Source organism: Anabrus simplex, chromosome 1 (genome assembly GCF_040414725.1).
Source record: "Anabrus simplex isolate iqAnaSimp1 chromosome 1, ASM4041472v1, whole genome shotgun sequence".
NCBI lineage: Eukaryota > Metazoa > Arthropoda > Insecta > Orthoptera > Tettigoniidae > Anabrus > Anabrus simplex.
In genome coordinates, this window is record NC_090265.1 from 1,458,620,964 (window position 1) to 1,458,646,004 (window position 25,041).

Consider the following 25,041-nt stretch of genomic DNA (forward strand, 5'->3'; position numbering starts at 1 on the left):
AACTTCACGAACAGAACAGAACTTCAATGTTGGCGTTACGAATTTGATACATTTCATGCCGTAAACATGGTAAGGGAAATATGATTCTGTGCCACATATTGTAGAAATAGAGGTTATGGTGTCCTTTCGTGTCAAGATGATTTATTTGAGTTTATTATATTGCAGTCTGCCCTCTTCAACCTGCAAAGTTTGCTGACTGTTGTACTGCTTCTCATATGCACTTGTGCTTATATACGATCAATTTTCCCGAGTCTGTTAGACAGAAACAAAGTTGGGTATGTACAGTTTAAAATAACATCTTAATTTATGGTGAGGTGGTTCTTAAACTTTTAAGGGTTTGTTTCCGAGTTTGTGTGGGTCAACGCTCACTTTTCATTTGTATTCAGTTTAATATTATGTGAAATCGTTGAGTCTTAGTATATCTGCCTGGTGGAGTTTCAGGTAATATAAGGTTGAGGAATGAGAAGACTGGGTATTACTTTAGCCCGGCTGTCATCTTATTTGTAATGTTATATGAAGTGGAAATTAATGAAATCTTACTTGGAGAGCATCTCAGAGGAGAGATGTGTTCATTGTGATGTCCAGGAAGAAGAAATACATTTACTTTTATAACCTAATGAAGACTGATACACGGCATTTTCATTTCTGAAGTAGCTACTTGCATTCCTATTGGCCAGTGTGAAGTGGCACGTGATCTCGGTCCCGTCAGTAGTGTTAATCATAATCCGTTACCAACCCCGACTAGTGGTCTTGTTCAGGTCCTATCCTGACCGTCCGCATAGTAAGAACCTGTCCAGACCAATTGTATTTCCACACGAAAGTAGAGGCTTCTAACCTGGGGTGTTACGCCCCCAGACTCCCTTTGCTTGTCCCTATATCACTGGTCTTGTCCAGATCCTATCCTAACTCTCCGCACGGCGAGAACCACTCCAGACCAATGGTCTTGTCCAGGTCCTGTCTGAACCGTCCGCACGGCAAGAACCAGTCCAGACCAATCGTCTTTCCACACGAAACTTAAGGCCTAGGACTGCTACGCGGCTTCTAACCTGGGGGCTTATGCCCCCAGACCCTCTTTGCTTGTCCCTCCACCTATTGAAGCATCACTCGCTTATTAGTTCCTAAGTACAGAGATTATCAGCACTGAGCACCGTTGGACAACATCCTTCCTGAAAGGCCGCGAGCGTGTTAACAGACGACAATTATTTCGCATGTGTGAAAGCCAAACGACAGTCGTGCGGGTGTGAAAATCTTGACAGCCGAGCGGAATTTATAATGAAGAGGTATTTAATGAAGACTGCTGTACGAACAGCATTACTATTTACGTAAGTGTTGTTTAGTATGGACTATTAATTGACTGTCAAGTGATGGCTAACGACGACGCGATTAAGCTATGGTTGCTTGAGGATTCATATCGTAATTCCTAATATTAATTGCGATGATGATTATTGTGGAAATTGGATGCAGATCAACCTGGTAACAGCGATCGTGACAATCCAACAGAAGTGTCTAATGATGAAACAGAACCAGATATTTGCGGTGATCGTGGGCCTCGATATGTTGGACATGACAATGTTCCGTCGAACGTTCATGCTCCTCGCCTTTGTAGCCTTGGAGAAGAAAGAACACTAATTTGTGCACCTGGAGCGAGATCAGTGGCTCAAAATTTGTAGATGGTATATGAATCACAGTGCCTTTGGTTCAGTGTTAATGGGCTGGAAGAAATTGAACACTACAAATACTGTATGTATTTGTACTACATACATACTGGTAGTAATTAATATTTTGAAGGTGATGTTAAGGACACCAGTCTTGAGGAAATCTAGACTGGTTGCCTGTGGGCAACAGACAGCTATTGAATTACTTTGTCTGGTTATGTCGAACTGCTGATTTTGTTTTCATTATCGAGAGCACTTCGGTGTGATAATGCCCAAAAAAACAACCAAGGAAAGCCAAAGCCCTCTAGATAAGTTATCAATCTGGGTAATTTTTCAGACCTTTGCACAACATTTAAGATTTATGTTTCAAAGGGGAATACAACAAGTTGTTAGTCTTTTCATGGAAGTTTCATGCAGTTTTGGACATTATGTCCAAAAATGGGTTCACTATCTTTGCATTGGTAGATTTGCATGTATTCTGTACATAGATCAACAGTAGGATGTTTGCCTCCAGATCCTAAGATTTTATGGCTTGATTTCAACACTGCAAAGAATGAAGGTACGAGGAAAAGAAATGGAAGGGTGTGAAAACGGAAAACTCCCAAGGCCTTGCGAACATAATTCTGTTGGGATCGGAGGAGAACTGGAGTTTTTCAAGAGAGATCAGATATGAAAGATGACTGCGAGGAGATTGGAACAGGTAAGTGAAGCAGCTAAGAGCACTGTGGTCGCCACCCCACATTTGCAGTTGAGAGCCCTTCGTCCCCGTTTTTGTACAATCTGCTTTATGTAACACCGACACAGACAGGTCTTATGGCGATGATGGGATAGGAAAGGCCAAGGAGTGGGAAGGAAGCGGCCATGGCCTTAATTAAGATACAGCCCCAGCATTTGCCTGGTGTGAAAATGGGAAACCACAGAAAACCATCTTCAGGGCTGCCAACAGTGGAGTTCAAACTCACCATCTCCTGGATGCAAGCTCACAGCTGCGCGCCCCTAACTGCACGGCCAACTCGCCCCGTCGTCCCCGTTTTAGTCACCTCTTATGAGAGGGGGGAGGTACTGGGAATGTATTCTACTGCCCCCATCCACAGAGGCATTCAACTGGAAAGGTTGTTGTCATTAGTTAATAGGCTACAAAGTGTTGTGAAAAGGGTGAGGCAGCCAATAAAGAACACTGGATGTAAAATAACAATGGACAATTTGTTTATTTTGGCCTGTCTTGCAAAGGAAGTTGTGAACTCTCAGTCAAGGCCAGTTAACCTCCAGTTTGTAACTTTGGGTGAGAATGTGATATTAGGATCCTACATCGTAAAATACTATAGGAATGTGATTTCAAGTACACATGATTCTGGTGATATCAGTGGCTGGACCAACCCGGAGGGAGATATGATCCAGCCAGCTGACCCTACCTAAGATGAGATGAGGAATCCGACCGAACCTCGAACCATGGCCAATGAACCAACGATGTGATGAGCAGGAGGAGAGCAACTGACAGCTGATATGATGAAAGACGAGCTAAGTGTTTGTTATAGATGTTGATTCCCATAGGGAATCTGAATTATTTGTCCCGAATGAGTAAATTTATAATACCAATATAATGGTCCGTTATTGGACATTATAAATTTTCCAGCGAACTCATTCCTGGTACCAGCGTTTTGCCCCCGTGTGCTAGGTTGGGCTCATCAGTTGGTACCTAGCACACCTACCAAGACGCTGGCTAGTGCATACCGTGGAGGCCACTGCGTAGGCTACTTGAAGCCACTGGCAGTGCCAATGCACTATGAGAGACCTTGTCTCATTACCAAGGCATTACCAGGCATCAACCAACCCACTATCAGTCATACTAGTCATAAACCACACAATAGAGGATTACAATATAGCTAAGTACAGAGTGGATGCTCACGATCACGCGTGTACTTGCTATTGTTGCAGTCAGAAAACCAGGCAGTGTCTGTTATACATGTGTTATGGAATGCTGAGTAGCACATGTGAATTCATGGATTATCTATTGTCACAGTGATGAATATCAATATGCCAAGAAAAATTCTTTCTCATATACCTGAAGGGAAGAACTCGTCAAGCCATGGGTGACGTAGAGACTTGAAACACTGAGCTTACAAACATACCCTATGAGTAATGAGAGTTTCCTCAATGATGGTTCAAAAACACAGAGTAAAGGAGTGGTTAGTAGAGATATATTCATTCCCCAACTTATCTCGATTTCTCGGTGGGAACAGGGTGTAAGCCTAGCCTACCAGGGAAGTGGGTGAGAAAAGGGGGGTGGTGTGTGAGCGAGATACTTGTCAGTCGATCGACTAGCTTTAGCCTGACAACGTGTATGTATAGTCCAAATTGTAAGCATCCCTCTAAGTGACTGGTGTAGTGTGGTCATGGAGATAGGGTGGGAGGTCTGCTTAGCGTGCTTGCTCTCTTCCTGGTTTGCTATCTCTTAACTTGCTTGTTGACATGTTGTGTTCAGCCATTGCATACATATCTGGCTTGTTGACATGTTGTGTTCAGCCATTGCATACATATCTGCAAGCAACGATTCAGCTAACATTGGCTATGGTCCTGTTATATTTAATAACTATCTTATGGTTCGCAAGCAGGATATTTGAACCTGTCTGGGCAGGTGCACTGGGTAAATTTTAGCTGACCAGTTTATCGGTGTAAAACACCATGTATAAGTAGGTCTACTTCCTCTTAAAAGGGATAAGAAAAATGTGTTTATTGGTATGTTAAAGAATCTAATACCGTATACATCGTTGGCGGCAAGTTTTAATGAATGTTAATGTGAAACGTAAATCTTAGTACTGCATGTCAACCATGTGGGAATAGAATCAGTGTATCATCATTTTTATGAAAAGTAATTTGAATTATTAAACAGAATATTTGGTTATATGACTATACTACTTGCAATAGGCCTAATGAAGTTACTTTTGATGAAACAATAATAAACGCGAACAACTGTTTAGACTGATACCATACAGATAGAACATAAAAGTAGAATTATGAAGCCTACACCTCAGTGATAAGTTAGCTGGGCTTATGACCTAGGTAGCACTGATGCGGATTCGGAATTATTTGATAGGATAGTCAGCTATGTGGGAAACGACATGGAAAGAAATGTGATTGTAGCGGGAGATCTGAATTTGCCAGATGTCAATTGGGAAGGAAATGCGAACGACAGGAAGCATGACCAACAAATGGCAAATAAGTTAATATGGGAAGGACAGCTGATTCAGAAGTGATGGAACCAACCAGAGGGAAAAATATTTTGGATGTGGTGCTGATAAAACCCGATGAGCTCTATAGGGAAATTGAAGTAATAGATGGTATTAGTGATCATGAAGCTGTTTTTGTGGTAGTTAAAAATAAATGTGATAGAAAGGAAGGTCTTAAAAGTAGGACTGTTAGGCAGTACCATATGGCTGATAAAGCAGGTATGAGGCAGTTTCTAAAAAGTAACTATGATCGGTGGAAAACGGTAAATAAAAATGTAAACAGACTCTGGGATGGGTTTAAAGAAATTGTTGAGGAATGCGAAAACAGGTTTGTACCTTTAAGGGTGGTAAGGAATGGTAAAGACCCACCTTATTATAATAGAGAAATAAAGAGACTAAGAAGGAGGTGCAGACTGGAAAGAAATAGAGTTAGAAATGGCTGTGGAAGTAAGGAGAAATTGAAGGAACTTTCTAGAAAATTGAATCTAGCAAAGAAGGCAGCTAAGGATAACATGATGGCAAGCATAATTGGCAGTCATACAAATTTTAGTGAAAAATGGAAGGGTATGTACAGGTATTTTAAGGCAGAAACAGGTTCCAAGAAGGACATTCCAGGAATAATTAATGAACAAGGGGAGTGTGTATGTGAGGATCTTCAAAAGGCAGAAGTATTCAGTCAGCAGTATGTAAAGATTGTTGGTTACAAGGATAATGTCGAGATAGAGGAAGAGACTAAGGCCAAAGAAGTAATAAAATTTGCGTATGATAACAATGACATTTACAATAAGATACAAAAGTTGAAAACTAGAAAAGCGGCTGGAATTGATCAGATTTCTGGGGATATACTAAAGACAATGGGTTGGGATATAGTACCATATCTGAAGTACTTATTTGATTATTGTTTGGCCGAAGGAGCTATACCAGATGAATGGAGAGTTGCTATAGTAGCCCCTGTGTATAAAGGAAAGGGTGATAGACATAAAGCTGAAAATTACAGGCCAGTAAGTTTGACATGCATTGTATGTAAGCTTTGGGAAGGCATTCTTTCTGATTATATTAGACATGTTTGTGAAATTAATAACTGGTTCGATAGAAGGCAATTCGGTTTTAGGAAAGGTTATTCCACTCAAGCTCAACTTGTAGGATTCCAGCAAGATATAGCAGATATCTTGGATTCTGGAGGTCAAATGGACTGTATCGTGATTGACATGTCTAAAGCATTTGATAGGGTGGATCATGGGAGACTACTGGCAAAAATGAGTGCAATTGGACTAGACAAAAGAGTGACTGAATGGGTTGCTATATTTCTAGAAAATAGATCTCAGAGAGTTAGAGTAGGTGAAGCTTTGTCTGACCCTGTAATAGTTGAGAGGGGAGTTCCTCAGGGCAGTGTTATCGGACCTTTATGTTTTCTTATATATATAAATGATATGAGTAAAGGAGTGGAATCGGAGGTAAGGCTTTTTGCGGATGATGTTATTCTCTATAGAGTGATAAATAAGTTACAAGATTGTGAGCAACTGCAACGTGACCTCGAAAATATTGTGAGATGGACAGCAGGCAATGGTATGTTGATAAACGGGGCTAAAAGTCAGGTTGTGAGTTTTACAAATAGGAAAAGTCCTCTCAGTTTTAATTACTGCGTTGATGGGGTGAAAGTTCCTTTTGGGGATCATTGTAAGTATCTAGGTGTTAATATAAGGAAAGATCTTCACTGGGGTAATCACATAAATGGGATTGTAAATAAAGGGTACCGATCTCTGCACATGGTTATGAGGGTGTTTAGGGGTTGTAGTAAGGATGTAAAGGAGAGTGCATATAAGTCTCTGGTAAGACCCCAACTAGAGTATGGTTCCAGTGTATGGGACCCTCACCAGGATTACCTGATTCAAGAACTGGAAAAAATCCAAAGAAAAGCAGCTCGATTTGTTCTGGGTGATTTCCGACAAAAGAGTAGTATTACAAAAATGTTGCAATGTTTGGGTTGGGAAGAACTGAGAGAAAGAAGAGCTGCTCGACTAAGTGGTATGTTCCGAGCTGTCAGCGGAGAGATGGCGTGGAATGACATTAGTAGACGAATAGGTTTGAATGGCGTCTATAAAAGTAGAAAAGATCACAATATGAAGATAAAGTTGGAATTCAAGAGGACAAACTGGGGCAAATATTCATTTATAGGAAGGGGAGTTAGGGATTGGAATAACTTACCAAGGGAGATGTTCAATAAATTTCCAATTTCTTTGAAATCATTTCGGAAAAGGCTAGGAAAGCAACAGATAGGGAATCTGCCACCTGGGCGACTGCCCTAAATGCAGATCAGTATTGATTGATATTGATATTGATTGATGATATTTTACATCACCAGGCAGTTACTGCTTTGCAAACAGTCAGTGGGAAAATTAGAACTCTCTCTAAATTTACATTAGCACACATACTGGGCAGAAATTACCTGAGACCAAAATCCGCATACAGGCGTGTTAATAGTTCAAATAACACAGACCAAAGATGACGCAGATGTTAGGAAAATATCAAGCCATCAAGAATATTCAGGAGAGTTCATTGGAAAAGTAGCAAAGGGTGGAAGGTAGAAAACCCGTTAATAGAATGATTGACAATTCATTTTGCCATGAGTAAAAATACTGCATCGTGATGGGTTAATAATGGTATGCTTGGAATAGGATATCACCTTCCCTGCTTTTTAAAATTTAATACTAGGGAACAAAAAAAAGAAATTAATGAACATGTGTTGCTGTTTCATGATGAGGGATTGAGACATCAAGGTCAACAATCCTGTAAACTCAGTAAGTGTGAAGTAAGTGCAACTCTGGTGGCTTTACTAACGTGTGTTTGTAATTGGGAAGAGTAATTTGCTTACCACAGAGTTATAAGATTTTTCTTTTATAAAAGGTACACATTACAGGTTGCTTTTTTTTTTCTGGGCTGAGTGGCTCAGATGGTTGAGGCGCTGACCTTCTGACCCCAACTTGGCAGGTTCGATCCTGGCTCAGTCCGGTGGTATTTGAAGGTGCTCAAATACGCCAGCCTCGTGTTGGTAGATTTATTGGCACGTAAAAGAACTCCTGCGTAACTAAAATCTGACACCTCAGCATCTCCCAAAAACTGTAAAAGTAGTTAGTGGGACGTAAAGCAAATAATATTATCATTACAGTTTTGTTACTGAACTAACTAAAACTAAACATAAGGTGTACTCTTGTTAAAAACAAAAAAAAAAAAGACAAAATATAAGCTTACATCATTGCCAAATCAAACCAGAACTAAGAAATGCATATTGAAATTGTGCAAAGAACCAAGAACTTGACTAGGAGTGAGCAGGGAGCCTGTCAATCATCCACTGCAACACACTCCAGCGTTAGTTTAGCACGATGAGTAGACGAAGACTGGGCAGTGGAAGGAGTGAGAGACGAGGCAGCCTCGTTGCTTGCCCCTCACCATACGCATGGCCGATTCTAGCGCAGGGACGCTTACCAAGTATTTGAACTATAACTATAGCTCTGTTGGACTGTTCTCCGCTGCTCTTGATCGAGTTTACTGCATCACGTAGTTTGTCCTAGAGTAAAGCGTATTGTCTAGACTTGGGAGACAGAAATGATTTCACATAAATATATCTTGTGAAGAGTTGATAGGTTGCTGTGTTTGTGAAGAATCCTGTGTGTGTTACGAACTATAACCGCTAATTTATGAGACTTATTATTGATTGCCTTGCGGTTAGGGGTGCACAGCTGTGAGCTTGCATCCAAGAGATAGTGGGTTCGAACCCTACTGTCGGCAGCCCTGAAGGTGGTTTTCCGTGGTTTCCCATGTTCACACCAGACAAATGCTGGGTCTGTATCTTAATTAAGGCCACGGCCGATTCCTTCACACTCCTAGCCCTTTCCTATTCTATTGTCGCCATAAGACCTATCTATGTTGGTGCGACGTAAAGCCAAACTAACAAGAAACTAAGTCCAGTATCTAAGGAACGTCTGATCATTGTGCTTGCTGGAGGAGAAACTGGTTTCACTTGGAACACACTTCTTTTAAATTGAACACAAAAACAGATTAGGCATACTACCACAGTGAGATAAATTCTATCAGTGAAAGGTAAAGGAAAAGGTTCTTCCAAATTTTCTGCCCAAATCAGTTGTAATTGTGATACTGAATCTTACCATAAAGTAGACATTGATAAATCCCTGACATCTAGTAAAAAGAAAACAGATATGTAGGATTGGTGGTGAAACAAGATACTGTTTATAACTGAAATGTGTAAATCTGAACTTTATAAACTATGATATTCAAACGCCACAAACCAACTGTTAGTGTTAGATCAAATATGAAATGAGCATTGTTACACTGTACTTCGTTTACCAGCTTATAAAAGCATTGAAAATATATGGGGTGATGTCAAACAGTGGGTCACTCAGAAAAATGTAACGTTCAAAGTGTGACAGCTTTGTGAGCAGAGATTTGCAGAAATGGGTGGAGCACAATGGGGTTCAGTGTGTCACGTGAAACAAGTTGAGAATGAATGAATGGATGAATGAAAAAAATGACGCTTTGCTGGAGCCAGAAACTGAATGTCTCTGCTTCAGAGTTAGTGGCAATAGCAACAGCAGCATCTTGTTCAGCTAGAGGTATTGTTTTCACTTCAGTCTTTTGTTAACAAAAGGGAACAGCAGGCTGCCCAAGAACGGCACCACACACAAGAATCGTGGATGACTTCTACAACAGTGTTACGTGTCCAGTCATGGAATATTGGGCCTTTATTTCATTGAGGATGCTGCACCGAATCCAAAAACAGTGGACCAGGTAGTCTACCAAGACTTCATTTCTACCCAATTTGTGATTTGCACCATTTTTATTGCACCAGGAACTTGCCTCTCTAACGACAATGGATGCAGCAAGATGGAACTACAACCCACACTGCGGGGAGTCACTTACCCTCCTGCAATGGCACGTTGGAGATCGGCTAATTTCTCACAGAACTGCATTCTCATACCATCCTGCTCCTTAGATCTCACAGCCTCACGTGTATATATATTGGACTTGTTGAAAGAATAATTTTTAAGAGAGATGACTTTCCACCACACACAAGAATCATGGATGACTTCTACAACAGTGTTACATGTCCAGTCATGGAATATTGGGCCTTTATTTCATTGAGGATGCTGCACCGAATCCAAAAACAGTGGACCAGGTAGTCTACCAAGACTTCATTTTTACCCAATTTGTGATTTGCACCATTCTTATTGCACCAGGAACTTGCCTCTCTAACGACAATGGATGCAGCAAGATGGAACTACAACCCACACTGCGAGGAGTCACTTACCCTCCTGCAATGGCACGTTGGAGATCGGCTAATTTTTCACAGAACTCCATTTTCATACCATCCTGCTCCTTAGATCTCACAGCCTCACATGTATATATATTGGACTTGTTGAAAGAATAATTTTTAAGAGAGATGACTTTCCTACAAATAGTCCCCAAAAATGTGAGAAGGTTATACCATTTTTTAAATGTCATTACAGCAAGTTTGTTTCATCAACATGCTCAGTAATCTTCAGAAAGATTATGAACATTATGAACATGATAGTACGTATTTTGAACACCTGCTGAACCAAGGGTAATTATTGTTTGAATATGTGACTTTCACTGATACTGTGATGTAGTTTGATACTACATTATTGTTTGAAAATGTTGCTGCTTGTCATGTGGGCTCAGTTGTGCTACTACCTTCCGTGGCAAAGTGAAATGTTATTTAATTGTTCTATTATTTGTTAGCTCCATACTAAATCGCTCCCCGTACTGTTCTTTAACATGGAGCAACACTGACCCATTCTGACGCCCCACTCCATATGACGGGAAATAAACACGTTCTCCTCTGTTGCGAAAATCTCAGAAATCAACACAACACTGAATTCACTATACAGTATGTCAAATACAATGAAGATACAATAACTAAATACTTTGTTTCTGTGGAAATGTCAATAGTAGATGAGCAATAATTTCTGTGTTGTTCGTTTTGCCGCATACCATATAGGCCTAAGGCTTGGCATGTCTTTTATGTTGTGTATTTAAATAATAGTGTGGTAAGAGATTGGAGCACTATCAAAAATAGTATAGTAGAACCTCGATAATTTGAAATCGGTTAATTCAAAATCCCTCCTAATTCAAAGAAGCTCTTGTTCCCAGAAACATGAAGTACGGTTTTGCATGTTATTTAAATTGTTTAATTCAAAATACTCCCATTACCGAAATTCATACTTTTAATTCAGAACTGCCTTTACATTTTAAAACAACAGTATGTTACAGAGTAATTTAAATTCAAAATTTATCCGTGTTGTTATAGAACGCGTCTTCTGGAATGTGTAGGGGTAGCTTTCCACACTTTCACTCACTTCGGTGTGTCTACAGTATGCTTCATAATTTCTAAGTTCAAGTGAAATCATAATTCTTTTGTATTCAGCGTTTTAAGGAACACCGCAATATCACGTAGCAGGCAGTGTGTGGAGAAGCAGAATCCGTGAACACTGGCGATGCCAACAGTTGACGATAAAGTGTGGCTCATATATTCAATTCATACGCACCAAACAATATTGTCAGTGCCCATGAAACTGCATTGTTTTCTTTAATGCCGAGCCCACACGGCCTTACGGTTTTAAAGGAGAGAGGTTCCAGCCTGGAAATCGTACAAGGGTGGGGGTCATTGTATTGTGTTGCAATACACACGGAAGCGAGAGATTTCCTTGGCACTTTCCGTGCAAGTACAAGGCATCTAAAAAATACAAACGGTACAGTAATCCAAAAACTAAAGCCTTTGCACAGGGGAGCCAGCGTAATTTGTCCCCGTCTTTGAATCGCGTGTTTTTTCTTTTGTTGCGTGAGGTGGCAATTCTGAATTACAAGAGAGGTGCCATGGCGGGAAATTGTACAAGGAGAGAGTGACTGTATTGTGTTGTAATGCAGATGGAAGCGAGAGACTTTCTCTGCTCGCCATATGAAAGTTCGATAAGCCACGATGTTTTAAGGGCATCGGGTACTTTCCATGCAAGTACAGGGCATCTAAAATGCATTCAGTACAGTAATCCAATGAATAAAGCACTTGCACATGGGAACCAGTATAGATTTCTCCTAGTCTTTGAATCATGCTAATTTTTTTTTCGGTTGTTGCGTGAGGTTATGTTTGTCAGTGAGTTATCCAAGTTTATTATTTGAATACTGTAAATGCACCTTCTTGGATACATTTAGAAATAGTTTTGTTTCATAGCATTTGAAATGTTTAAACTGTGAATCAAGGTTAACGGCATGCTGTAATGGACCTTAGAATATTTTGTGACGTGGCAAGGATTGGCACTTCTGAATTACGTGTTGGCGGTTAATTCAAAATCATGCCATTCGAAGTCCGATTTTTGAGTCCCAACGACTTCAAATTAACAAGGTTTTATTGTATTATTGTTTATTTAAATACTAGTGTGATAGAACTGAGAAGCAGTCCAATTCCTAGAGATGTTATCGTCGTCGTCGGCTGTAACTCAAACCGAGTATATATATAACTTCTTCCTGCATAATTGACCAGTTCAGCTCAGTTTATGGATGTGTTTGTGATGACTAAATAGACCAATCCTGGCATAAAACATATGCCCATACAAATTACACTGAATGGATGGAGGAGGGCGGGGTTGTGATTGACGGAGTTTTCTTGCTTGTCACTTGGCCTCTTGATGTCTGTGGTGTTCTCTTTCAAACAGGTTGACAGTGGTGGATGTAGTGTTCCCCCACAGTGAACAGTCCACAGCACATTCTTCCCATGTCTGTATATCTATACCAGTTGTCTTCATGATGTGTGTCAACTGGTCCTTAAAACGCTTAAGAGGGGCTCCATGAGGTCTACTGCCGGAGCAAAGTTCACCATAAAGAATTTGGCAGGGAAGCCTGGTATCACCCATGCGGTGAACATGGCCTAACCATCTCAGTTGATGAGCAGTGATTGTTACCTCAATGCTATTTAGCTGCGCTTTGTCGAGAACTGCCGTGTTGGTCACTTTTCCGATATTTCGTATAGATATCCGTTCAAACTATCACGGAGGTAATAATTTATTAAATTAAATAACATGATACGCCTGTAAACTTCGATTTAAAAAGAAGTTAAAGAGAATACCCGGTAATTTTCACTTGATAATTACGGTACTTAACAGTTTTTGGATTGTTGACGATTGTAGCTACATGTACATGGTAGTTGTGTAAATAAATACAAAATCAGCTGATTATTTTGATAATTTGTAGTCTTAGTTCCCTGCATACTTTGTACTTTCCACCTTTGTTTATTCATCGAGTAAAAGTTAATAATCAGATAATCAAATTACTATATCCCAATAATATTGCATTTCAACCCCCTGGCGTAGTTTTGACAGAAATTATTGTAGACAACCTCTTATTTTTCAGTATTTAAGGACACTTTTATTCTCCGTTCCGTGTAGTAGGGAAAATAATAGTAATCCACCAGCGGTAAACATTCATATAACCACATTTCAGCTGAGAATTGTAGTGTAGATACAGTATATTTACATAGTACCGTATCTTGCCTGCTATATTCGTGTGTATGTATTATAATCGTTCAATGGCATGTGGGTCAGTTGTTGAGCCATTGAAGGTTATGCTAAGGAAGAGATCAACGGAAATTACTCTGAAAAATATGTCCAGCAGCTACAGGTCCAGTTATCATACGTCTAATTGTGTCTAATAGTCGGAATATCTCGCTCATTTAAATAAGAAATTGGATGGATACAAAATGAGGACGGAGATTCATAAGCTCAGAACCCCGTGTTCATTGGATGCTTACAGTCATGAAATGTCATTTATTATATATACGCAAAGGCTAGCAAATAAAGTTTACATTTTCAACAGCAAGAAGAAGCAAGTCTACCATGTGACATTTATGTCCAGCAATAACGCAGCGGAGGCCATGACTTAACGTTATAGGTTAAATGATCAAGAAGGCGCTGAAGAGATAAATCAATTGTGTACATCATGAAGACAAATAAATGGTGAAGTGTTCCTTTGTACAACTTCCTAATCAGAAGAGATGACGTTATCACAGAGTTTATTCCTCAAATGTCAAAAACATCTGGAAAAGAAGTTATAAACTAATGAACTTAGCAGAAGATATGAAACGCGGACCAATATTATTGATGTAACAATTTTTAATGGATTTTTGTTTTTATGAACAATTGTTTTGTAGAGAAAAGAGCTAAAACTGAGATTGAAGGTCGACATAAGAGCAATTAGCACGCATTAAGAAAAGGCTATTTGGAGTAGTAGAAGTTAAAGAAAACATATTGAAAGACATATTAGGGAAATCTAATATTGTATAAAATAACGAGATTCAATATTTGTTGTTAAAACAAGGCAAGTGTTTTGGGCTAATAGTGGAATATTATATAACGCCTATATCATTGTACTAATTCTGTCTATACGAGTTTCAGGTCCTATTGCTCACAATGATTGAAGATTATTACTGCAATATAATGATGAGAGCCGACATGTGGGCGTAATAGGATTAGTGTCCTAACAGGCCCGGAATGATGCTTAGATGAATGGCAAACTGAGACCGATGAATGGAGAGATGAGAACAGTGTTACGTGATCTTCATTGATAAGTACCCAAGATATCATCTTTCTTTATTCTGTCTTGTAGAACGCATAGTAGTAGAGTAGATTTTATTTCATTTTATAATGAAGTGACATTAATTGAAACAGCTTGAGTGACCTAATGCGATCGTCGCAAGTGCCCAGTGATACTCGTAATTACAGTTAAGTTTAATGTGAAGGTATTGAGGTCATTTGTCCCGTGCGAGATTCAACTTGTAGAATACACATTTTGTCGTGAGTTACCCGGGATTTCCTTATAATTATCGTGAATGTAAAGAGATGTTTTCTTCATAATTTTGAATCATACTAGTACTGCATGAATATTTCTGTCAGGTGATATGATTTAGTGTCTATTTTAAAGAATCTTCTTGTGTGATAATTTTCACATGTGCGAACGTTGTACAGTTGCGAATATTTCATGAGATTGGTGCCATGATGATTGTGACATGTCTTGTAATGATGGTAATAGTTCTTCGGGAAAGGTGCTTGTGAATTTCTTGGAATAAATAATTGTGAATAAGTATGGTGCGCTTGAAAGTATGGTGACTGACAAAAGGATAGGGTCGTCGATAAAGTGTTTAAATAGTGAAATGCAGGTATTACGGAAGTGTAATAAATAATCTTCGAGATTTTTGAATGAATCTAGGATTGAGAAGTGGATTTAAGTGTCCATCATGCAAATTAAGAGAATTCAGAGATAGACAAGCAGTAAGGTTGTTAATAATGTTTTTCGTGTAACATTTTCCGAAGGTCATAAGTGTAGATAGACATACGATCATCAGGACATTTAATTTACGGTATGATGCGGTGCGAATTCTGAATATTTTGAATGCATGATCATTGATAGGATGTCTTCGACATTAAATAACACTGACATGGATATAGTGGAATGTCATATTAAGCAAGTTGTTATCACCTGGCATAGTGTAAGTGGTATTCATTTGTGTAATTGCTTGTAGCATGGATCTTTGTAGATAGTTGATCTTCACGATTTTTCTTTCAGGAAGACAGTTTCGGCGAGACCTGATGCTACTAATCATTTCTAGATCTTTGTTGATTATGATGGCATTAGCTAGATATTGTGCATTTTTTAGGTGGCGGACATGTGTTCCTGGATGATGCTGTTCTTATTCAACTGAATTATCATTAAATAATGTCCTTAAGTAATGTGTGATCGCTTATTTAAGGATGGCCACGTTGATGATAGGTTATTATTAGGAAACTCAAGTTGATAAGCACTTAGGCAATTTATGAGAAAGACGTTAAGAATGATAGGGTATCGAAAGATGAAATCTCGGATCGATGAATGATAAAAATAAGCGAGACATTTCAGATTTTCATTTTATTTTATATAACGGGCGGGCAATTAATGATAATGGAATAATTCTATGAGTGACACTAAGCCTTCAGCAAGTTCCATGTTTGATTTCATCATGATAGGATGTTCAGTTTAAATTAAATTATAATGATGATGAATTGTAATGGTATTAGCCAACAAAGAATTTGATTTCATTTTTATTTTAATATTCTCCAATCACATTGCGATGTAAATATTATTGTCATTAGTTCTAGTTACTATGATTTCATTCAGGTAGGGACCCTCTCCGGAGGCAGCCCTACCCAGGGAGTGGCGCCCCTGCCTATGTGAGTCCCAGAGCACACTGACCCGGTGTGTAACATCTGGTATGGGTCCCAGCTCAGGGTTACGCGTGAAGACCTCAACGGCATCTACGGCGGAGATGGCAGAAGGGGCATACACGTAGCTTCTGTACACCAGAGGAGGGCTACGAAAGACGTCTGTCTCCATGTTAGGGGCAGCCTAATTTTCAACTTGGCAGTAGGTATAAAATGCCTTTGGGTGTGGCGAGCCCATCGTAACAATAGCCTATATGGACAAAACAGATATGGTGCCTCAGAAAAGGTTAGGGCGTCCCCTGCTAAAAGCGACGCGCAGCTCTTCATGTGCTGGGGGAACTGTGAAAAATGGGCAACCAGCACCAAACTACATCAAAATTGCAACAGTAAATGTACTGACACTGATGGGAAAGACAGAAGAACTGATTGACTTCATGATAGAAAAAGATATAGCCATACTTGGACTGTGCGAGACCAAGAAGAGGGGTACAGGGGAGATCCCTCTGAGAGAAGGATACAGGCTGTATTACAGTGGAGGACCTGAAGCAAAAAATGGAGTGGCCATCATACTTAGAAGAGAAATACAAGAATATGTGGAATATAAAAAGTACGTCAGCGATAGGATGATGATGATGAGACTGCAGTTTGAAAATGGCATGAAAGATCTATTTCAGTTGGATGCCCCACAAACTGGTTGCATAGATGAACATTTAGAGGAAGTGGAGAGACAGATAGAAGATAAGGAAGTACTATTGATGGGAGATCTAAATGCACAAGTTGGAATGGAAAGACAAGGAAAGGAAGATGTTGTAGGGCCCTTTGGATATGCAAATGTAAATCCAGAAGGCGAGTTGTTGGTGGATTTTTGTATGAGGAATCAAATGATTGTTGGAAACACCTGGTTTAGGAAGAAGAACAGTCAGAAGATTACAAGGTATGGTTGGGGAGACAGACGAACAAAGACCATGATTGATTAAATAATCATAGAGAAAGAACACCGGAAGAACCTTGTAGATGTAACAGCCATGCCTGAAGAAGCCTTTGGTGGAGATCATAGAGTTGTGATAGGAAAATTGAAAGTTGGAAAGATTGAAAAACCCCAATTAAGAAGAGAGATGTGTATGTTTAGTCCTCAGTCCGAAGGCTGGTTGGATCCTCAACAGCTCTGTCATCAGCTGTCATAAATGGCCTAGGCATCACTGAAGAGGCGTACTAGGGAAATGAGGAGTGAGGTAGTTTCCCGCTGCTTTCCTCACCGAGCCAGAAGCTGCTATAACATATCAGTCTGCCAAGCCCACTGAAATGCATGCACCAACTGACCCTATGAGCAACATTTTCACACCATTCATAGCAGGGACTGGCTGCATAAGGAATGGCATTACTAGCATCACTCATACCTCAGTCACTTTCATCTTGTCAAAGCCAAGGATAAAGCTGAGACAGATCAATGAAAGTAACAATATTGCTCTAGCCCATACCAGAAGACATAGTGCACTGTAAACACTACGTCCTGCCAGCAAAGGCAGAAGAAGAGAGAAAAGAATTAAAGTATGGAAGTTGAAGGAGAAAAGCATACAAGAAGAATTTCAAAGGGAAATAATACCCTTGGTACCCAGGACAGAGGTGGGGAATGTTGAAGAGGAATGGAAAAGATTTAAGGAAGCACTGGTTGGATGTGCAGAAAAGGTGTGTGGTAGAACATCAGGAAATGTGAAAGACAAAGAAACACACTGGTGGAATGATAGGGTAAAGATTAAAGTGAAGGAAAAGAAAATGGCATGGAAAGCATGGAAAACATCTAAGACTGAAGAAAGTAGAAGAAGATATGTGGAGGCAAAGAATTTGCCAAGAAAGTAGTGGAGGAAGAAAAGAGGAAAAGCTGGGCCTTATTCGCACAGACATTGAGAGGTGATACGCAGGGCAGCAAGAAATTACTGTATGGTATCTTAAGAAACAAAAAGAGAGATCAAGTAAACACCAGATTTGTGAAGGATGAAGGTGGCATAATTTTAACAAAGCCAGAAGAAATAAGAAATAGATGGAGAGAGTATTTTCAGAAGCTGCTGAACATAAGAACGGATGACAGTCATTCAATGGACGACCAGGAAAGGCAATTAGTTGACAAAGAAATGGATAAAGAAATTACAATGAATGAAATTGAAATGGCAGTAAGAAAGATGAAGAATGGAAAAACTGCTGGAATAGATGAAATTTCAGTGGAGATGATAAAGGCAGCTGGAGCTTTAGGCCTGCAGTGGACATATCAGGTTCTCAGGAATGTCTGGGAAAATAAGGAGGTCCCTGAGGATTGGCAAAAAGGAATAATCATCCCAATTTTCAAGAAGGGTGATAAGAAAGTTTTGAAGAACTACAGGGGAATTACTCTAATATCCCATGTTGCTAAGATAATGGAAAGGATACTGGAAAGTAGAATAAGGTTGAGGGTTGAGAAGCAGATACAGGAAAATCAGTTTGGTTTCAGAAGTGGAAGGTCAACAATAGAGCCCATTTTCATTATGAGACAACTAATGGAAAAGCATTGGGAGTGCGGGAATGATATGGTGATGACATTCATTGATATTGAAAAGGCATATGACAATGTCCCTAGGACGAAAGTTTGGGACAGTCTGGGGCAAAAAGGAATTGGACAGGGATTAATAAAAATGATCATGGCATTATATAAGGAATGTTGTAGTTGCATGCAAACACAAGTTGGCAGGACAGGTTGGTTCAAAATAACTAGTGGGCTGAGACAGGGAAGTGTTCTATCACCAATCCTGTTTACAATAGTAATGGATGACATCATGAGAACAGCAAAAGCAGCATATGGAGGAAGAGAAATGAACATGATGTTATTTGCAGATGATATTGTGATTTGGGGAGAAGACGACAGGAAGGTTCAAGAACAGTTGAATGTGGTGAATGGGAAGATTGAAGAATGTGGATTGAAAATAAGTGTAGAAAAGAGTAAAACTCTTGTTATGACTAGAGGGGAGAAAGAAGGGAAAGGTCAGATTAGACTTGCAGACAAGCCCCTGGAAGTAGTGGAAACGTTTAAATACTTGGGGAGTGAATTAATGGAGAATGCTCGACTGGGTGCTGAGATTAGTAAAAGGATTCAAGCTGGAAAGTTGTTTCTATCATAGTGTAACAAATATGTTATGGGACAAAGATGTGCCAATGGAAGCAAAGGATACTATGTACAAGATGTATTATGTGCCCATAACAACTTACGGAGCAGAAACTTGGACAATGACAAAGAAGGATGAGTCGAATACAGGCAACCGAAATGAAATTCTTGAGGAGTATGATACAGAAGAGTAGAAGAGACATAATAAGGAATGAGAAAATCCGGGAAGAAATTGGAGTGGAAAAAATGAATGATAGAATAGAGAAGAGCCGACTAAGATGGTTTGGGCACATAAAGCGAATGAGCGACGAAAGAATGCCAAAAAAGGTGATGGAAATGCAAATCCAAGGAAGGAGAGGCCGTGGACGACCACGATTGAGATGGAAGGATACCATCCAACGCAGCATTATAGAAAGAAACCTGGACTGGGACACAGTGTTGGAGGAGGAGTGGTGGAAAGACCGAAGCAAGTGGAGAGGAACCATATTTGCCCCTTCCCGGCTACAGCTGGATAAAGGGAAATGATGATGATGATGAGAATAGAGAAGAGCCGACTAAGATGGTTTGGGCACATAAAGCGAATGAGCGACGAAAGAATGCCAAAAAAAGGTGAGGGAAATGCAAATCCAAGGAAGGAGAGGCCGTGGACGACCACGATTGAGATGGAAGGATACCATCCAACGCAGCATTATAGAAAGAAACCTGGACTGGGACGCAGTGTTGGAGGAGGAATGGTGGAAAGACAAGAAAGTGGAGAGGAACCATATTTGCCCCTACCCGGCTACAGCAGAGTAGCAGATTGACAACAAGGAAGGAAGGAGGACATATTGTTTGAGTTCAGACCAAGATCACATCATTTTAATTTTTGGATAAATTAGATGGAATGAAGAATTGGACGAGATTAAGAGAAGATATTCTGAATATGAGAGGTCTGGACAATTATAGCAGACTTTAAGAAGAAAGAAGAGAGCAGAAACATTTTAAAGTATAACTAATTTTATAGATGTTATTTATTATTTTACAAATTTATATTTATTATTTATGATTTTACGGTTTTAGGATAAAGACTATTTATAGATGTTATCTATTATTTTACAAATTGATTTATTTAAGGATTTCCACTAAATGACAAGTAAATGTTAAATTTAGACAAGAAGAAATAATAATTCTTTCAGATGTAAATAAGGACATAAATTAACATGTAGAGATTAATTTAATAGATTACATTAGTTAGGAAATTTCCAGTAAAATCGGCAACAAATGACATAGTAAATAGGAAAGGTGAAACTAAGAGAAATTGTTGTAACAATTTTCAAAATTCATATATACTTGTTATACGAAGTGTGTTCAAAAAAAGACCGAACTTTGTAAATTGTGCGCAAACTGCAACATTGAGCGAGTTGTGACTGTGGCGGCGCCTAGCGGCAACTTCTGACAACAGACTGCTGCTTTCCGCATTCCATTGCCTGCATTATCAGTTGAGTTAGAGCCTCGGAAGTGATTGCGTGTGTCACATGTTCGTCGCATTCTATAATGAAACAGCTTGAGGAACAACGCGTGTGCGTGAAGTTCTGCTTCAAAGTTGGGAAAACGTTTGTGGAAACATTTGAAATGTTGAAGCTAGCATACGGGGAGGAATGCATGAGTCGTACACAATGCTACGAGTGGTTTAAACGTTTCAAAGACGGTAGAACGTCTGTCACTGAAGACCCTAGGCCTGGGCGACCTTCCACATCAACAGACGACCGCCATGTCGAGAGAGTTCATGAATTGATTCGTGGAAATCGTCGTTTGACAGTCCGAGAGGTTGCTGATCAGGTGTGCATCAGCGTAGGATCATGTCATGCAATTTTAACCGAAAAACTTCAGATGCGGCGCGTCAGTGCTAAATTTGTCCCTCGTTTGCTGACTGACGATCAAAAAGAGAACCGAGTCAGCATCAGTCAGGAAATGCTTGCTAACGCAGATGCTGATGACAACTTCCTGAAGAACATCATCACTGGAGATGAGACGTGGGTGTACGGTTACGATGTCGAAACCAAAAGGCAATCATCACAGTGGGTGGGGAAAGGTTCTCCTCGACCGAAAAAAGCACGAATGAGTCGTTCAAACATCAAGGTGATGCTAATTGTGTTTTTTGATTGGAAAGGCATTGTCCATCACGAGTTTGTACCCTGAGGCCAGACAGTGAACAAAGAACTGTACCAGAATGTTTTAATGCATTTGAGAGATGCTGTGCGCAGGAAGAGGCCTGAACTGTGGGAAAACAAATCCTGGATGTTGCACCATGACAATGCGCCAGCGCATAGCTCTCTCTCGGTCCGCAGTTATCTGGCAAAACACCAAATTCCTGTTGTGCCCCATCCGCCCTATTCTCCCGACTTGGCTCCAGCAGACTTTTTCTTATTCCCCAAATTGAAAACCACCTTGAAAGGACATCATTTCCAAGACATTGAAGAGATCAAGGAGAATGCGACGAGGCAACTTTGCGCCATCAAAGAAAGTGCATTCCAGGAAGCATTCCAAAAGTGGAAGAAACGTTGGCAACACGCTGTTGATAGTGCAGGGGACTATTTTGAAGGGGACAGTCTGTGAAATGATGTAAGCTACATAATAAAGTTTTTCTAGCCACAGTTCGGTCTTTTTTTGAACACACCTCGTATTATACCATTGTACCATATTCCAAGGATCAATTAATGTTTGGCACCGCTGAAGAAGAGAGCGGTGGCTCTCGAAACATGTACATGTACGGTAATTAAATAAAATAAAATGTATAAGTATTGACAAGGCTGTGAAAATATTTTACAGAAATTTGAATATAAGTCAATACGGACCAACATGGTGAAAATAATCAATTCACAGCTGTGCTTGCCTTGACTTAGCTGTTTGCAGTTTTTAACTTGAAAAATAAACGAATAATAATAAAATGTAAACACAAAATTCTTTATCCCAGCAGCGCTGGGGTTCAGTGCATACCACTGACAAATACAGTATAATATCTTCAAAGAACAAAAGAGTGACTGGATGTAGAGTTGTGTGAATTCCAGGGTAATAATAATCACATTTTTGTTTAATCTATCATAACACATGCATAACATATATTTTATAATTTCTTGCCTCCAGAACTTTATATATTGGGTCTTCTCTGGTAATATTAACATTGCCTAGCTGCAAAAAGAAATGAAATAGAACAAATAATGTTATTTCCTTTACATTCCACTAGCTACTTTTACAGTTTTCGGAGCAAAATAGAACAAAACCCAGTTTAGCAATTATTAAAAAAAAAGATTAAATGTTATTTGCAATGAAATAAAAATTGAATATTGTTATTCCTTTCAGTTATGTTTCCCCTTAGTTTTTTAATCTTCAGATGCATGAATTATTTTTAGTTTGCATTTGGTGACGAAAAACACTTGTACGTGATAATATATACTATTCTGAGCTTTTAACATTCACAGATTGATCATTTCTGCCTACTGGCTATGGATGCGTATTGCAAAGCGCAAGTATACTTGCAAGACCGCCAGTGGTTGGTATGCGTGGATGTTGACGGGGAGGAAGTAGTACCTTTAGATGTAGGGCTGTTTTGCCATCTGTTATGAAAGAAAAAAAAACCTGAATCGGTGGTACAGAAAATGTACTACTGAGATTAAAAATAATAAATACCGTAATGCATGAGAATCCCAATGACCTCATATGAGGCCATAGTGCACGAGAGGATTAATAAATTACAACTGGGCCTAGTTATTCGCAAAAAAAGGAATGAAGAATATAATGTAGTTTAAGCCACAAATGCACCCTGCAAAGTGGAACAGCTACTAGCCAATGCTTGACTGACTTGAAATCTCTCTTAATTCTCCAGGTAGCAAATCATTCCTGAAGTATTTTTGCTTTTTAAACTAATACACTGGAAAGAAATATTACAATGAATATTTTCTTGGACTTATGTGAAATATTCCCAGGCTTATGATTTTGTTTTTGTAGCCATCATGTGCACTAAAAATTATCAATAAATTATGAGCAGAATTCTTCTATCCAGTGTAAATCAAAAACTCAGGCAGGTTGAAATGAAATGACAGATTATATTATCCACCTCATGGGCTGATTAGGGTAAATCAGACCACTTACCTCCTTTTTCCCCCGCTTCCACATAAGACTTTGCTGTGAACTGAAGGGCGAACCCACTCCCGACTCGTCCAGTTGACCATGATGTCAGTATGTTATTGCTCTTAGTGTACTGTGTGATGTCAGAAGCATACTTACTATTCTCGAGAGTCTCACAAGACATGTCTCGTCAGCAAGGCATCAGGAAATTATTGAGACTTGCATTCCTGTTTCCCATCTCTACTTGAAGCATGATCATCTTCAAAAGGAAAAGGATGTTTGTGTGTCTTCCGAACTCAGAGCTTTGCTCACTCCATTGCCATAGAACGTTAATATGCACAGACACTACATTCAGTTTGGTGTATACAAGATTAAATTCCTTTAATAGTATGCCAAGGTATGCTTAAGGTATAGACTTTTGCCACAGGTTACCCTAATATGATCTAAGTCAGTAGGAAATGAGAAAAAATGAAATGGCATATGGCTTTTTTAATGCCGGGAGTGTCTGAGGATATGTTCGGCTCGCCAGGTGCAGGTTTTTTATTTGACACCCCTAGGCGACCTGTGCTTCGTGATGAGGATGAAATGATGGTGCAGAAGCCATACACACCAAGCCCTCGAGCCAGCGAAATTAACCAATGATGGTTAAAATTCCCGACCCTGCTGGGTATCAAACCTGTCACCCCTGTGACCAAAGTCCAGCACACTAACCATTTAGCCATGGAGCCGGACAGGAAATGAGAAATATTGATGAATGGGTGAACTCAACCAGGGCTGGACAAATCTCAAGTGCCCTGTTGCCATGGCAAAAAAACAAAACATTGTAGGTGCCTCAGATTTTCTACTAGTGACTATTACATTATAAGATTTATAAGCGGTTATACGCTTTGGCTACAACTGAACGGTGACGAGAATTGATGTGAGCGATATCTCGTGACCACTCAGTCTTGTTCGTAACCATTACATTGAGAAAGTATCCGATTGGTTTATGACGACTTGTTTTGTTCAAGAGTCCACTAAAGTGTTGCTATTAGTATACTAAAGTTCAATTTTTTGGATAGTTATCATTAGGGCTGGTTTTTAAAGTTAAAGTAATGCACTAGTCGTTAACTTGTAGTAAGTATTGTTCAGGATTTAGTATGTTTGTGCCAAGGCAAGATTTGTACACCTAGAGGAGTGGGTGTGATTTAAGAGTGATTAAGATGAAACAGAGTAGTTGTGATAGTAAGTTTGGTGGTTCAAAACTATTGAAACTGACTTGTTTTTAAAATCCACCAATTCTCAAACATTGAGTTCCCAATTGGATAATTTCATTAATGCAATGACTGATATTTAAATGTATGTTTGCCCCTTAGCCCTGTTTCTTGATATGGGATCAGGGATTCTGACTGATATTTAAGTAATATAACAAAGAATTTAAAAAAAGAAAAACTATAATCTGTAAAGATGATTTTTTCCACTTTTCAGGTTTCTCGGTACATTTTGGAAGTGTGCAAGGATCGGTGAAAGGAAGAGTCCATATGTGGCATTTTGTTGTGTTGTGATGGCATTCAGCATTCTATTTTTGTCGTGATACTTAAAAAGAATAATGTGCATATTCTCAACTTATAATATGACTTTTGTAAAATAAAGGTTTGTTTTGCTATTGA

General features: G+C 39.4%; 1 protein-coding gene across 1 annotated transcript; it reads left to right on the forward strand.

Annotated features, from left to right (window-relative positions):
- On the forward strand, nucleotides 1-25,041 carry ksh (transmembrane protein 167A-like protein ksh). The gene is made up of 3 exons (XM_067153236.2): nucleotides 1-69; nucleotides 166-275; nucleotides 24,860-25,041. The coding sequence occupies exons 1-3, from the start codon at nucleotides 67-69 to the stop codon at nucleotides 24,963-24,965; spliced, it is 219 nt and encodes a 72-aa protein (XP_067009337.1). The 5' UTR covers nucleotides 1-66; the 3' UTR covers nucleotides 24,966-25,041.